Below are 16765 nucleotides of genomic sequence, written 5' to 3'. Positions count from 1 at the left end.
GATTTCTGAGGATTTAAAGGTAGGCAGACAATGCAGTAGAGCAGCAGGTAATGCTAGCAGAATGCTTGGTTGTATAGCGAGAGGTATTAGCAGTAGAAAGAGGGAAGAGTTCATGTCGTTGCGCAGAGCACTGGTGAGGCCTCACTTGGAGTATTGTGTACAGTACTGGAGACCGTATCTCCAGAAGGATATAGATATGTTGGAGAAAGTTCAGAGAAGGGCTACTAAAATTATTCATAGATTACAGGATAAAACTTACCAGGACAGGTTAAATGATCTTAACATATAGCCTGGAAGAAAGACATGAGAGGGGTGATATGATAGAAACATTTAAATACTTAAAGGGAATCACGATAAAGGAAGAGTTTATTTAAAAGATGAAATACCACCACAACAAGGACATAGTCTTAAACTAGAGGGGCAAAGGTTTAAAGGCAACATCAGGAAAGGGGAGTAGATGCATGGAATAGCCTTCCAGCGGAAGTGGTAGATGTTAATACCGTAAAGACATTTAAGCAAGCATGGGATAGGCATAAGGCCAAGCTAGATATAGGATAAGGCCAGGTACTAAGGAAAGAAAGAAGGTTGGGCAGATTGGATGGGCCTAACGGTTCTTATCTGCCGTCACTTTTTATGTTTCTATGTTCCATTTTAGAAATGGAGTTGCTTTGTGGCTCTGGAATGGAATCTGCAGTACCAAGGGCCCAAGTGTGATCTGTATGAAATTGCTGGATTGGAATAATCTACTTGTTCAGACCGCTCACAGATCAAATACAATCCAACAATTCCTCTATGAATCTGCTTTCACAAACGTGGGGTTTCAAGAGGGCAGCACTCACTGGCACCCAAATGTAATCAGGAGTATGCTTATATTAATACTAAGAATATGACATGTTGCCATATCTTCCACGTATAATTCAGCACACAAACCCACAATGTGGCATTCACACATGAAGTGCCACTATAAATATGAAACGCACTTTTCTGTACACCATTGACACAGTTGTAAGGATAGATCCTGCCATTACTAGCATCGGATTCACATAAGTTTTTCATAAGTGTGCCATTTTCTTTAAAAACAGTTCTAGCACAAAGGCTGCTGATCAAAATAAAATAAGGTAAAACCTACATCACTGTGTACTGCGCCATGTCTTATGTGCAGAAAGAAATTTTGAATCTTTATGCCAATGACATTGCACTATAACACATACTGGTACAAAAGGGTGCGAGCGGTCCCATTACTGGTGCATTAAATGGACAAATCTATGGAAAATAAAGCAATTAAATGGCAAAGTAAATTTTCTAGATTGTTTATTGGGTTTATAATTGGACTACCACAAAGAAACAGAAGTCACAGCACAAATAGCACAGGGGTAGGATAGATAAGTCACAGGGCTACACCAGCAGGAGGAGTGCAGGATCAGACCCTGGTTTCAGCATTAATAACGGCTCCCATCTAGTGCTATGACATTATACACTCCCTTTAAGATGATGGGTGCCGTGTCTATTCTCTCATTGTATAGAGAGCCTCATAGAAACCCCTGCTCCTTCATTTCAAATGCTGTGGTCACAGGTCTACATAGAGTGAACCTTGGAAGAGGACACCAAGTCATCACCACCACCACTTCTAAACCCCTGCACCAAGGATGTAAAATGCTTCCCATCCCTGCTGGTCTGTGACAGTGTTCTAAGAGCTAATGATAAACAAATACTGGGGGCACAATTAACATGAAGCTCCTACCTACAGTAAGAGGATGGTTGGGATGGGTAAACGTGCAGGAAGCAATATACTATGAGGGGATACTATCTGCCAGCAATATTCACAGACTTATGAAGAGGGGATATAATGTAAGTGCAGCTGCATGTGAAAGATATTCAGAAACGACAGCAGCAAATCGGGATAGGAGATCCCACCCCATCATGTAGGAGACCCAGATAGTCATGGTTAACCTCTCCAGGGCTGAAGCAGTATTAAGGCCTCAGTACTGAATGGCTTGCACCTCAGTGGCTGTAATGGTCGGGCGGAAGAAGCAGGTAAAGGGAAGGAGAAAATTACAACATCCACCCTAATAAGCCCTCTCTTTCTGACCAGGATCCATGTACTAGCCCCATTTCACCATAGTTTTGGGAGGGGGCAGGGGTCAGTGATGAAAGTTGCTCTTCCCCCCTTTCAGAGTACTGATACACTAACACCGAGTCTCGTAGATGCCACTGCGGCCAATGTAGCGCACCCATTTAATCACGTCATGGTCGCTGTAGTTCAGTTTTGGTTCAAATACTTTCAGGTAACGAACTTTAAGGCCGGACGGAGCAAAAGGGACCTAAGGGGAAAAAGGAGAACACATTATGCCATAACTACAACTAAATATACTCGGTGGGAATAGAAAGCAACCAGGGTTCACTAAACAAATAACCGGATGTCCCTAAGCCAACCTGATTTTTTTTAATTTTTTTTCTTAAGACTTTACTACACTGCAGTAAAGTGTAGTACTGGGATGGTACTATAAATTTGTCAAATATCTACCAGCACCCATATCGAAAAATTGGATAAGACTAAAACCACCTAGAATAGAGATTGCAACACTGGTCTCCCAGGCACTCATTCACTTACCTCAAAGTTCATGGAAATGGGTGGTCTGGCCCACTTCTTTTTATCATTGGTTGGCAGGAGTTCAATCTCCGCACTGATCTGAGACTCCTTCATCCCTGCCATGCGCTTTATCCTGCAAAGAAGAGGAAAACCACAGACTTTCCTTATCTGATTAAAGTCATCTTCTACCAAATGCAAAATCCTGGGTTCCGTCAACCTTTCCCCTTCATTTGCACCCAGGAGTTACTGGCCATGGTATTGAAACTACATATAGATCGTGCTGTCAGTGTAGTTTGTCTTGGAGATATTTAATTTAAAAGGTTAATCTCATGGAAGCAGCATGTGGCAGGACCAGCATTACCTAGTCTGTTTCGTGCCGCCTTCAACTTCCCCTTCTTTACAGAGGTTGTCTGAGAGGTCAAGTAAGAGTTAACATATGCTTGAAAAGGTTTTTCATGCCTTTACCTTGATGAATGCAATTAGGGATATTTTGGAAATGTTGAACTGGACATCCCATACAAGGTGGCATGTAAATAGTTTCATATATATATATAGCTTTTATTTTAACTTGTGAAGTAGTTTCATAGGTTTTAATGCATATAACAATCACATCTAGGACCTGAGAGCGAGCTATACTAAGCAAATCTGCTGGGGGGGGGGGGGGTTGGACTCACTTCCAGACAATGGCATTTTCACTGGCCTTGTACTTGGCTTTGCCCTTCATGCAAATAACTTGCACACCACTGGTATTGAGTGGAGTTGGAATCCGAACCTGCAAGAGACCACACAGCCGTTAGAATGTGACATCCCAAGAGAACTATGCAAGAAACAGAATTTGACAATACATAAGGATCATTTGGCCACTCCAATCTGCCCATTTTTCCTGATGCAACTCAGTCCTTGGTCTTATCCGATTCAGGACAGATATGTGCCTATAGCATGTTTAAATTCTCTCATTGCATTAGCCGCCACCACCACTTCCCCACTTCTGATGGGAAGTTGTTCTATGAATCTACCACCATCTCAGTAAAAAGACTGCTTACCCTTTAAGTCCTCAGAAATAACTACACTTTAGTCCCTCTCGCCTGTTGTTGCTGACAGAACAATTCTATATTCTCAAGTTCAGTATTTTACATTTAGCAACATTAAACTGAAGCTGCCACCCTCTCAACCATTCCCCTAACTCGTTTAAATCACTTGTCGTTTGTAGAAGTATGCACCGTGGCCCCCCTGAGCCTAACTAGCAGGAAAGAACAATGTTTAGGTGGCAGGAATCTCTCACCCTTAAATTGCTGCCTGGATTTAATATTCTCTTACCTCAATTTTTTGAGCGAGAAGGGAGGGTTTGAAGTTGGACTTAATGACCACTTTCACCTCAAGTTTGGTGCGTCCCACCTCACGTACAAGGGGAATGACACGGAAGGGTAGAATGATGTCCTTCGTGGTGCGGTACCTTTAACAAAGCACAAAGTAGAGAAAACTTACCGGGAAACACTTATGCGGCATTGGATTATCAGACAAGCATTTCACGCTTTGGCAGCAGCAAGTGCTTGTGAACAGAATTCATACATACTGTCTCAAAAAGGCACAGTTGGTAAGTTTGCCGACATATCAGTCTTGTTAAGCCTTGGACATATCCAAGGGCAATAAACCCATATAAAGAAAGTTACAGGAGAGGAAGCACAGGATTGAACGAGAACACTCAGGAGCTACCTACCTCATCAACTCAAACTCTCCATCAGGCGGTATAAAACTAATGCTGCGCTCAGAGTCAAACTTGCTGAGTCGCACACACTGGTGGAATGTACAGTCATCGATAGCAATGGATTGCTTCCCCCTGGAAGAAAAGTCGAGAGTCAACAGACAATCTTGTAACTAGACAACGGCTTGGGAGGAGATGCCTGGTCAGGTTATGAATGAAATGTTATAAGTCGCTTTTGACTTTTACACCAACCCTCCAAGAACATTTCAGTCCCTTGTATTTTTAACCCCTTAAGGACAATGGGCGGTCCCTAAACCCATTGAAAACAATTCATTTTGGGGTTAAACACATCATCATACTCACGTCTTGCCGGTTTCATCAGCAGTTCCTTTGCCTTGTTTCTCGATCACAATTTTGTCGTTCATGCCAAACTTGCACTCTGGCATCCCGCTCAGGTAGCTCTTCATCACCACACGGCCAGATACATGGGCGCTAAGTACCTGCCCTGGTAACAAGAAAAGGAAGGGCTCAATTGGATCAGATATTGGTAAAATATAACCAGCTACATGGGTAAATTTACTGATCTGATTTAGTGCTATATTGGAGTTGGCACTTCAAATCAACAAGATTAAAATGTATCACTAGGGTATTCAAGAAAACTACTCTAACACATCGGAGAGAAACAAAAGACCTCTGCACATTTACAGTAACTTTCAACAGATCTCAACAATCTCATCAGGAAAGCTGGAAAACGTTTAAACCAATACTACCGACCCAGCCAAATGGCTTTATAATCTCACCATGGTGCCATTTTATTTATTAAACACACGCACTGTACTCACCTTGGGGAGACATAAGCAAATTGACACTCTCCAAAACATCTAGGAACAGCTCATTCCGACGATACTTAATCCCCTCACGTCTCCAGCCGATCTGACCGGTGACCTGGCTTGTGATCTGAGACTGCTCCTCCTTGGTCTGAGGAAAACAAAGTGTGGTAAACGTACAGCGTGAGAAAAAGCTGTACCTCCCATGCCACAAAAGGTGCGAAATACACATACTTAAAATAATCCTTAAAATATATAGGCCTTAAAAATGTGAAATACCACAAACATTTTACCTGTGACTTCAGGCTTCTCAAACACTCATCACAAAGCAATAAAACCTGAAAGTGCTACCAGCCCATGGACACCGGAGACACAGTAAACTATAAAGTCCCTTTTACTAATAATTATTTGGCACAGCTAAAACAAAACATAAGCTCAAATCCTCTGAAACACCAACACGGCAAGCCTGCTTATTGCTGTGAAGGCAAAGGAGCTCTTAGCACAAACCCGTTAGTCCTACCTGGTGCTAAAAGGTCCAGCCACATGAAGCAGGGGACAGCAATACAGGAGCAAACACAGGGAGCGCAGACAAGCAGGCCATGAAACACAAGAGAAATACGGTTAGAGCTGGATGCAGTTACCCCCCCATTACAATAGTTACAGTAAAACTATATTAACAGGAAGAACATTTCAATCATATATCGAGTAAACCAGATGATATGAACTGAAAAGGGGCTGAATATGAAAGGGTACTTCTGGGCATCTCGCTGAAAAGCTCTTTAAGAAGCAAAGAAAAACCCCACAGTTTTTTTGTGCCGGTGCCAAATACCTGGCTTTTTATTCCTTGTTGAGTGATGAACGTTTTCAGTGCTCCAGTCTCAGAGTTCTGAGGGTAACCAAAGTCCAGGATTTCTGTACAAGAGCAAAGCAGGATTAATGCTGCGGAAGATGTATACATGTGCATAAAATCATCAGAACAGTTTCCTGACATCAATAGCAAACAGATCAACGGAGATCAGCATCTTAACCAATGAAAGCACATTGAGATTCCTTATAGCATTATGAACACCACTTTTTTTTTTTTTTATTAAGTTTAGGATCCTTATACATGATTAATTTTTTTTAGTATTTTAGCACAAGTATGTCAGAAGCCACACCATTACTGAAAATGCTCTTTCAGAAGAACATAACTGGACAATTGTGGTCTCCCATGTGTAGCTGGAGCAGGAGAACATTTGAAATACTATAGACATATGGCTTTTTCCCCGGGCTGTAGAGATGAGTCCCCCAATCCACTCACCATCCAGCAGCTCATAGATCAATACAAAGTTGTTTTTTATGTTCTCCTCACTGATCTTTCCAAAGTAGGCAGTCATGACATCGCACATCTTGTAAAGGAACTCAAACACCATAGCTGCGTTGACATTCTGCTTGGTGACAGCGGCAAGCCAGATGTTTGAGCGTTTTACATGAAAGAAGCTGGTGCGGGCAATGTTGGTGACAGGGGAGCGGACCTGCTGCCGGGCGTGGATGACATTGACACGGAAGGCATCCACCGCATTCCGCCTGCAGAAAGAGAAATGTGTCATATACCTTCTAGAAGAGGAAGATTACATTAAAAGATTAGATTAAAAGATTAGGGGTTAGCAGCACAAGTAGAGGCTAAGCATTGTTAAAGCAAACAAAAAGATAAAGAAAGTGAAAAGATCACTGTGTACATAACTAGGGGAAAAAAAACAAAATTGAGGAAAACATTGTACCCCATTGTATTAAATGATAATGAAATGGGGATTACCACATCCATCATTCATAAAGGCTATCCAGTCTATAAACGGCGAAAGAGCACAGGCGTGCTACCGGAGACCCGCAGCAGCTTGAATGGGAGCAGCAGTGATCCTGGATCATTACGGGCTTCAAACAAACAAAACAGATCTTCACGATAAAGCACGAGTCTGAAAACGGCCACTATGACTACGTGAAGTTTACAATCCTCCTACATCATCTTTAGGAGGCTACTGATCTGCGGGTCGCTAACACTGGTTAGTACAGAACATGTCACACCTTAGCAGCACCCTGTAAACGGAAGTTAAAGCACGTCCTAGAACAGATGTTACAGTGTTAAATATATATATATATTTTTTTAGCAGTTGTTTGGTTAATCTGCAGAAGGTCAAACATTAAGGAGGTAGAGACTTTGGCTTAGGTAAAGAGCCACAGAGCAGTCACTAGAAGGCCAAGTTGCAGCAGGACAAATAATCTTACCTATTGCTACAGCAGCCAATGAGGAGATGAGATGGAAAGATGGCGCCAGCGAGGAAAAGGACAGTGACAGCAATGAAAGAAAGGGTTAGAAATAAAAAAAGAATACCCACGAACATCACACACCAAAAAAAAATAAAACAGCAAGGAAGAGGGCAAATCATCAGGTCACGGAAGCGAGCCTTGGAGCGTTGGAATGGCACATGCCACAATCTGCCAGTAAGGCTCAAAGCTGAAGGTAGTCACTCTGCTAAACGGGGAAACAAGGCTAGCCTGGAAACATGCAACAAAGCAGGTAACGCAGCACCCACCCGGAACGAGCCCAAAACATGCCACGACGGGACCGCAAAATCCTGTGCCAAGAAGAGGGTCAAACCTGGATCACATACTTAGTGAGCCACTTTCATTATCTATTAGTTGGCAGATTATTTTTCCCATTAATCAGATAAAAAAATAAATTAACAGGATGTTAAAAACAAATTGAGAATAATGAATTTCCTGTTTTTATTTCCCAACCTGCCCCTCCCAATATGCACATTTGAGCCCAATCTTTCCACACTGCCTCCCAGATATACCACTGTGCCCCCCCCAGATATGCCTTAAGACCCCCTATATGCCACTCTGCCCCCTGATATGCCTTATACCCCCAGATTTGTCACTTTGCCCCCCCAAATATGCCTTGTAGCCCTATATGCCACTGTGACCCGATATGCTTAATAACCCCCTATATGCCACTCTGCGCCCCCCATATGCCTTATACCCCCTAGATATGCCACCCCCCTTCAGACTCTGTGGCATCTAGTAGGGGCAGCCAGAGTGTCTGCGCGATGTGCATAGACAACTTCACTTTTGCTGAAGCTTCTATGACTGAGCACCGGAAGGTCACGTGACGCCCGTGCTCCATCATAGAAGCCCCAGTGAAAGCGAGGGCAGGTCCCCCGCCGCGCGGGATCCTCCTCTCTAGCGTCTAGTAGGGGCAGCCGGTTAGCGTCTGTGTGATGTGAGTAGACAACCTCTGCTGCTGGCTGGTACTTCCGCCGGGGCTTCTATGGTGGAGCACCGGAAGGTCATGCTGGTGCTCGTCCATAGAAGGCTCGGCGGAAGTAGAAGACAGTAGCCGGCTGCCAGACAGAGTGATCCCGGTCCCCTGCATCGCTATCGATTTTATCGATTAGTTGTTGCAGCCCTAGTTAAATTATAGATTCCATAATGTCCACTAGCAACTTGGTGAATAAATCCCCAGTAGAAAAAACTTTTAGGAGATTAAATATAGCCGAAGTTAACAGGCACTCTACTTGTTGAATCTACTTGAAATGTACCAGAACTCAGCGTGAAGCATTTGGGAATGGAATGTGACTTCTGAAAGAAAGCGTGCCGTGCACTCCACTGAACACAGGGCAAAAGACTACATGCATACATGAAAAGAAGAGAAAAGGGGAGGGAATAAAAGCCCTGCTCTCATCACCCCAATGCCTTTTCATCTTATTCTGTTCCCTATAACAATCTACCCATATTGTGCAAGTAACTGAATAAAAGCCAGGATTTCTGGAATGAATATGAAACTTTAAAACATTATCAATCTTACATTCAGGCAAGTAAGACAATTTAAACACAAGTGTAAAAAGATTGCATGTAACTGCTTTGCTCCTAGACACAGAATACTTAAATTCAAGGGATTTTTTCATAAAAGCAGGAGGAGAATGGCTCGATTTGTCGTACCGGAATCATTAGTTAGGGGAGAGCGGTGTTTACGCTAAATGCTGAACTCAACTGTCTCAGATCTAGCTAAACATCTACAGACACTCTGCCACAAAACTATTCAGCAACTGAAACAACAAGTACGACCAACAGCAAAAACAATGGGAAGAAATATTAAGGTCACATGACCTCCGTGCTGCTTGCTAAAGTTCAGGCAAGTAAAGTATCCAACAGGAAGAGACGAGGGAACACCGGAATACCCACGCAGCCCGACTACCAGCACCCTGTCTTTGGTATAGTTAATGGGCATATCACTGCCGATGAGTGTGATGGACATGTTTTTATCCACAAACACATAGGAGTCCTTTTTTTAAGTGTACCTAGATCCAGCAAGAGGAATCAACTCCTCGCACAAGTGTTGATAAGATCAGCCCATAATAAAGCAGATAGCAGAAGGAAAGACACATGCGCATACTTATAGCACCCAAAACATTTCTCCCATATAAATTCCTTCGAAGCACTTGACATACAGAGGAAGCCGTCTCGGATACCATCCACGGGACTAACAATATCTTATGTACAGGGATACGTTTTGTATTTTGAAGCCATAGAATGAATGGAAATTTGAATGCATCTGCAACACTTTTCCATCTTGTTCTTACAAACCGTTTCATGCACTCATATCAGCCATGTGCCATTGACCTGTAGCTTCACACGCCTAATGAGTGAAGCTCACACGGAACATGCCAGGGAACTCACACATGCTGTATAATGAACATGGCTATGCTCCTAACCAATATCAAGCAGGAGGACAAAATAATAGGCATCCTGTAGGGAATGTGCTACTCACCCAATGTCATCTCTGTACACCCGGGAGATGAGGACCTCCCCCTTGTGATTATAGATGAAAAGTCCTCCGATCATGGTGGATTGGGCTCAGTTTTCCCTTCCCATGGTGATAAACATGAACCTGAGAGAGAGAGTGAAAGGTCAGTTATGAGTTGAACAAAGATATTTCAGAAGTTCCTTTTAAGCTACAAATGGCACCGGGTAAACCAATAGAAATCAATCACCAGTATTTAAAGGGGTTAAAAGTAGCAGCAAAAACAAGTCTTCTCTTGCTCAATAACTTGGCCAATTGAATTACTCCAGCAGACAGAAGGTACACCGGCCACACACAAGGCCAGTTGGAGAGAGCGGCAGGCCAGAGTCTATCAGGCCCCTCCATGCTCAAACATTTTCAGCCAGATGGGATCCAACCTTCCATTTCAGGCACTGAACAGAGGAAACGCGGCCATGTAGTCGGACAAGAAGACCGCAAGCAGTATAATCTTCGAGGTGGATTTTTATTCCGACCTGTCAGTATGAGCTCAGTAAGACACAGATGACCGCGGTTAAGCGTGATGACAAAGGATCAAACACACAACCATTATGTTGCCGCGGTATAGTACCTCATGCTGAATCCAGAGACAACAACTTACTCCACAGCGCTGTATTAATATCAAAAACAGTCAAAGCAATTATACGTACAATGTAATAGATGAGCAGCAAGGAAGTGTCAGCGTTCTCTCCTTCCTGGGATGGACAGCCAGAAGAGGAAGGAAAGGGAGGGATCCCCACGGAGAACTCAATAGAAAATGCTGAGTAGTGGGGAAAGCTAGCAGGATGTGTGGGGAGAGCGTGGAGTGTCGGAGGATACAAACGAACGCAAGCTGACAAAAACGAATAAAATCAGTAAGCCTTGTATGATAATCAGCTAGCCATGGGTATTTAACAAGGCTGGCTAAGAATTAACATGGGTTTATATAGCGCCACCATGACTATGCAGGAGTGTTTAAGCATGTATCATATGCTGTTCACACATATCACATGGGGGGGGGGCTAATAAAATCAGTAAACCTCTTATGAGGCTTACATGACCTCATGTCAAGACACCTTTGTCCCCTTAAATATATTCAACATACAAGATCATCTAAATGCTAGGACAGGAGGATGTGGCTTAAACAGCCACGTGCTTCCAATATACGGAAAGTTTTCACTGCCCCAGTAATACACACGTACACTAAGAAGAACACGCTGAAACAGAACATATGTCACCAGCAGAGAACTCATCACACGGAGGAAGGAGATCCATAAGCCACGTTACAGCCTCCTACAGGCAGCCTTCATGTAGCCGCGATGACATTGAGCCCTGCTGCTTCACTACAGGACCACCTCAACGACACTAACAACGAGCGAGAAGAAACAGCCAACAAGCCAATAACTATACTTCATCCACCGATACATCCCCCGGCACGCAGAATCCAGGGGGGGGGGGAGATAAGACCAAGTGCATCCGGTCCATGAAAAGATGCCATTAAAGAATACAATTAAAAGTTGGATCTCTAATATTTATTTCTACTTGCACTACATGCCCGCTGTATCCAAACTAGATTTGCTGGCATGTATCCAACAGCTGCCTTGGCAGCTCTTTTCCCCTCTTTATATTATTTGAGCTTAAAGTGTCTTTCCAGAGTCTGTATCAGCCCTTGGGCCACTTTTATTTATATAGCGCCAACAGTTTACGCAGCGCTTAATACAATACATAAATTCAAGGGATATGACAAGACAAGAATTGGCAAACCGATACGTTTGGTGGAGAGAGCCCTGCTTGCAAGCTTACAATCTTGGCGTTAGTAAGCTGGCCTTAGATGTTACCATTGCGATTAGTGTTGTAAGAAGGTAGGTCTGCAGGAGAGCTGCAGTGTCAGCTCCCTGATATTACACATCAAGGGCAAACCACGTGACCTTCTCCAGCAAGGGTTTACCCGGCACAGCATAATAAATTCATGTTTTGTGGTGATTTCCCCAGCAGCAGGCCGGCTTTTTAGGTTGTGTCCTCCCCGCTGGTATATTTTCTGGCACATAATGCATGGCCCAGCTAGTGGCTCTCTCCATCACCACCACACCGACTAAGCCACTTATTAATCAAAAGCAGTTCAGCCATTCAGCCTTTGTATTACAGCAATGTTGGGCGGTTGAAACTGCAACTTCCCAGCAAATCCTCACTTTAGCAAATAAGCCACCCCTTGTGGATTTGCGCCTGCAGAGAATGCATGACGATGGGTATAGTGGGGACGATGTAACAGGTGGGTGTAACGTCCGTGTTTTGGATGTGTGTCCCGTGCAGACATTTGTTACTGTTACATCTCTATCAGTATTTAGTGTTAATTAGATTATTAGACTACTGCATCCGTAACTGTGTCGCTACAATAACCTCCCTGCGGTGTATTAATACAGTATTGGTGGCGCATCCTCTGGGATATGCTCTGCAGGCCATATCGTTTTAGATGATTGCGCAATATTTTTTCAGGGACACTCCAGTCAGGATGTGATGATCCTATGCATCTGCCAATACACCCCCCCCCAGCTACCGGGCCTACAACACACCAAACACCCCCTGCTGCTTACACCCATGAGGTATACCCGGTCCTTGTGCGCATACGCAAAAAGGGCTCCCTCCGATGGCTCTGATTGACAACTCCTGCCACCGATTGGCTGCTTTAAGTGAAATTTTAACCAAAAAAAGGAGTTGTGGCACTGCAGCTTCTCCTAAAGTGCAGTTATGTATGTTATAATGAATGCATATTAAAGTACTTTAGTACAATAATATGCATTCTTTGTTGGTTAGGCTGACACCGGTACGCTCCTTTAATAACATTGACGCGACAGCAACACGATTGGGTTTATTCACTGAAAAGCGATGGCTAAATGAGATCCTACATAACACTTTATGTCATGATTCAGCATTTGCTTTGTGGTCCTTGTCATTCAAGCTTCATCCCATTGCACAGCACTACAGTATATGATGGCACTAATATATATATATATATATATATATATATATATATATATATATATTATACATACACAAATTTCAGAGTGAAATCAACCCCACAGCAAAAGAGCAGAGACCTTTATTGTTTGCAGGGTTTTCCTTTCATCGTAAACTATCACAGGGACACGGAGCATTCAAAACAGCTCCAGCTTTCCAATGATTTCTAATAAGAACGAAAGAGCGTGCGCAAGGGCAAGCTCCGGCACAGACATTTTACCTCCTGTTGACCCCTTGGTAATGAGGACACTAGCGTGTCGGGTAGCATAACACCACATACATGGAATGGCAGGGGAACACATTGATTAACATATACCCACAAGACACAACTAGATCATTCCAAGAACACGTAAACAAACGTAAATTACTTTATTTACAGCGGGTGCTGCACCCTCCAAACCCTACGTCGACACACGAAAGGAGAACATCACGTAGGAGGTAAAGTTTCTTTAGGTAGCTCTTGGCATTTTGCAACCGTTATCTACCCGTGGCATATATTCGGTAGGGGTTTTCTTACGCACACACACACTAAACGTGTTAAGATAAGCCTCCCCCACCCAAAAAAAACGTTAACCATTGAAATAAAACCATCTCGCAGGAATCGTTTGCCTGAATTATACACCTCCCACTACTGTGACTGCCTCCTAATAGATTCGGTCTCATCTCCTTCTGCCTCGTGTCCATGCCGTACTTCATTTTAATCTAATTTGTATTTTTTCCTCCTTGTAAACTCCCCATGTCTGCTGGCACCCTATAGATAGCGTGATAATTCCAGAAAGCTGCCCTCTGAAAGCGGGCGAAAGAGAGAAAAACGCAAACTAAATGTTATTTGTAAATTGAAAAAACAAAAAAAAAAAATAAATAAAAAAAAACACCAACAAGAACACGACGATCATGCTTCCAGGAAATAACATCTCTCATCCTGCCGTTTCCGATGTCAAGCGATCCACGTATTCCATGTTCAAAGTTACCTATAGATCGAGAAAGATAGATTTCCCGAGAATTCATTCTGGAGCACGTCGAGTCGGTTTAGCAACCGGAACACCCAGCGCCGGCTCTGTGCAGTCTCCATATAAAGAAATTATCTTATAAATAACAGTCAATGCCTGTTTTATATAGCGCCATCAAATTCCGTAGCGCTGTACAACGGGATGACCAAGTCCCTAACCCACAACAGAAACACCAGGAAACGTTGTGTTTTGATCAAATAATACTGGTAATCAGTATTTTTGTAAATAGTTTTAATGGCCAAAGGCTGACGGCTTTTCCCTCGCATTAAGGAACGACCCCGCTTCCCATTACAGAAGAAACCGACACGTATAACATGCTTATTATAAGGCTGATGATTAAGGACACGCCGAGGAGTTTCATTTTTTAACCCGTATTGGTTTCAAAGGGCAAACATTTTCCGTTCTGACTGCAGGAACGAGATCATACACACTGACAATATAACGCGTTATTATATCGAACAAAAAAGAGGAATAGCCACGGCTAAGCGGCCATGCATTGGGAACACGTTCTGTACTGCGATATAATTAGATGAAAAGTGATTATTTTACATCTCCTTATCCACTAAAGAACGCACAAGCAGGACTTGCATCGCACCGGCCCGGACACCCGGGGCATCTTCTGGCTAGATGGGGCTGAAGTCCAGCACGCCTAATACACGAAGCGCTGCTGCAGTTCTAATAGATAAAGTAATGTAACACTACAGAGTGGTTTATATACAATGTATAGGATTGTATAGATTTCTTAGATCTACAATATACACCTTTACAAAGCACAGACATAAGACGACTTTCGGAAGAGTCCACGGATTCAAATAAAGAGGTCTTTCAATACAGATCTGCTGGTGGATCTAAACATGTCAGGGTTCTGATGGGTCCCCAACAACTCGAGCGATGATGGCGGCGTAGGATGAACTGTGACAGATGTCCTATCCAGCGAGTGACAGTCACCTCCTGTCACCGATGCCCATCACTCAGAAAAAAAACTAGCGGCCGGAGGCTACTACACCCGGCATCACAATACAGCTGCCAACACCCCGACCCCCACATACCTCACGACGGCGGCGGCATTACGGGCGTATAACTAACATGACCAGGCAGCGGGAACGAAAGACGTGCAAGCATACACCATATCACTATATAAACCCGCTGAAATGACGACTTCTCATACATAATAATAAAATTATATATATATATATTAGTGACACCCACTTAATACTATGCATATATGTATTAGACATATAGCGATGACACTACCGTAAGCACATCACGAGATAAAACATGGCCTAACATCCAATTCGGGCGAGATCCCGGTTACCTGCTTTCGCTCCCTGCGCATCCGCTGAGATCCCAAGATGGCGACCACCTCCTCCCACCCGCTTCTTTGCGCAGTGCTTACGTCAGCACGCAGCGGCGCTTTAGGGCCGGAGGTTCCACCAGGGATGAATGGAAAGGGCAAGGGCCGCGCATGCGTACAGAGAAGGGCGCGGCTTGTGATCGCATGACTGTGTAAATCGACAGCTGGTTGAATAGCGTTATTACCTCATCCGGTCAGGTGCCTGATGTCATGTTATACGTCTAGATCTCAAAATGAGCACTAAATACAACGAATGTAGTTTAGCATATCTCAATACGCAGTGTACAAGCAGTAGAATTAGCCAGAATGTAAGAATAGCAGGTCCGTGTCACATTCTGCTGGGCTTAGTGAATTTACCGAACTAAACGTCACCATTCAGGAGTAGGAGACGTTCTAAACGTGTCACAGAAGCGTATATACGTTATATTGAAGGAACTAAAGAAAAATTCCACACTTTGACCCTGTGCATAGGAATGGATGCTGAAGCCATAGTCTCCATGTTAGTTGCTGGATTGCATTTTAAACTATATCAGTACCTGATCCTAAACAAGCTGACCCTCAAACCCTTTCAAAATACTAACACATAAATAATAATAATAAACCTGTTTCTAAAACAAGATTATTGTATTTGTATCTGTATCATACCACTTAAAAAAAACAACTGAAAGATGGCAGCTCAAGGCACCGCACCTACATACATCTCTTTGGTTATCTCCAAATACGCATCTACAGGTCATCTGATGATCTTCATCTTCTGTAACTCCTTACCCCAACCTTTCCAACTCTTGTCCCCTTGTGTCCGGTCCTTATAAAATCACTTTAAAAACAGTTTACTGAAAAGTATGCATACTTAAGAACTCTGTGAGTAAAATGCATTCTTCCAAAAAAAAAAAAAAATATCTGTGGTCTAAAGTGATCGGACTAGATCCTCGTCTTCTAGCGTTGAAGCTGACGATGTAATTATACAATTTGCATGAAGATCAGCCAAATGCATCTCACGACAAATAGCTGGCGGTTGGGGATTCTGCAGCATCCTTCACATGCATTTGCAAATGGAACAGCAAAAAACGTGATACCACTCAGCCGTAATATGCATCAAAGAGTGTATGATGGCTGGAGTAACCCTTTAAGACTCAATTATTCAGGAAAACAGGTTAACTCTCTTCTACCTTCCTCTGCCTCCACTGTGTGAGCCATTAAAGGGTCGCAGAAGACTTTCCTGCCAGGTTAGTCACCAAGTCTGTTGGCATCTCCAGGACAAAATAAATAAAGTTCTAAAATATCACGTAAACTGATGTTATAAGGAAGTTTTGTATTTAATGGAAAAAAGCATCAGCACGAGTTTGGCATCCACAAAGATGGCCCGGCTCCGTATCCGCCAGCTCTTCCAACAGATTGTGGTTTGGGAGAAATGTAACTGCAGTCTCTTCGTTTAATATTACGTTGCAATA

General features: G+C 43.3%; 1 protein-coding gene across 1 annotated transcript; it reads right to left on the bottom strand.

Moving 5' to 3' along the window:
- Window positions 1-1294: 1294 nt before the first annotated feature.
- On the bottom strand, window positions 1295-15429 carry AP2M1 (adaptor related protein complex 2 subunit mu 1). The gene is made up of 11 exons (XM_053459162.1): window positions 15276-15429; window positions 9927-10046; window positions 6420-6685; window positions 5949-6031; window positions 5135-5270; window positions 4656-4797; window positions 4308-4427; window positions 3908-4043; window positions 3265-3362; window positions 2612-2723; window positions 1295-2321 (listed from the first exon to the last, which is right to left on the bottom strand). The coding sequence occupies exons 2-11, from the start codon at window positions 9998-10000 to the stop codon at window positions 2187-2189; spliced, it is 1302 nt and encodes a 433-aa protein (XP_053315137.1). The 5' UTR covers window positions 10001-10046; window positions 15276-15429; the 3' UTR covers window positions 1295-2186.
- Window positions 15430-16765: the final 1336 nt, after the last annotated feature.

Source organism: Spea bombifrons, chromosome 3, assembly GCF_027358695.1.
Source record: "Spea bombifrons isolate aSpeBom1 chromosome 3, aSpeBom1.2.pri, whole genome shotgun sequence".
Lineage (NCBI taxonomy): Eukaryota > Metazoa > Chordata > Amphibia > Anura > Pelobatidae > Spea > Spea bombifrons.
The sequence above is the reverse complement of the archived record's forward strand: the minus strand, read 5'-3'. Positions and strand labels throughout refer to the sequence as shown.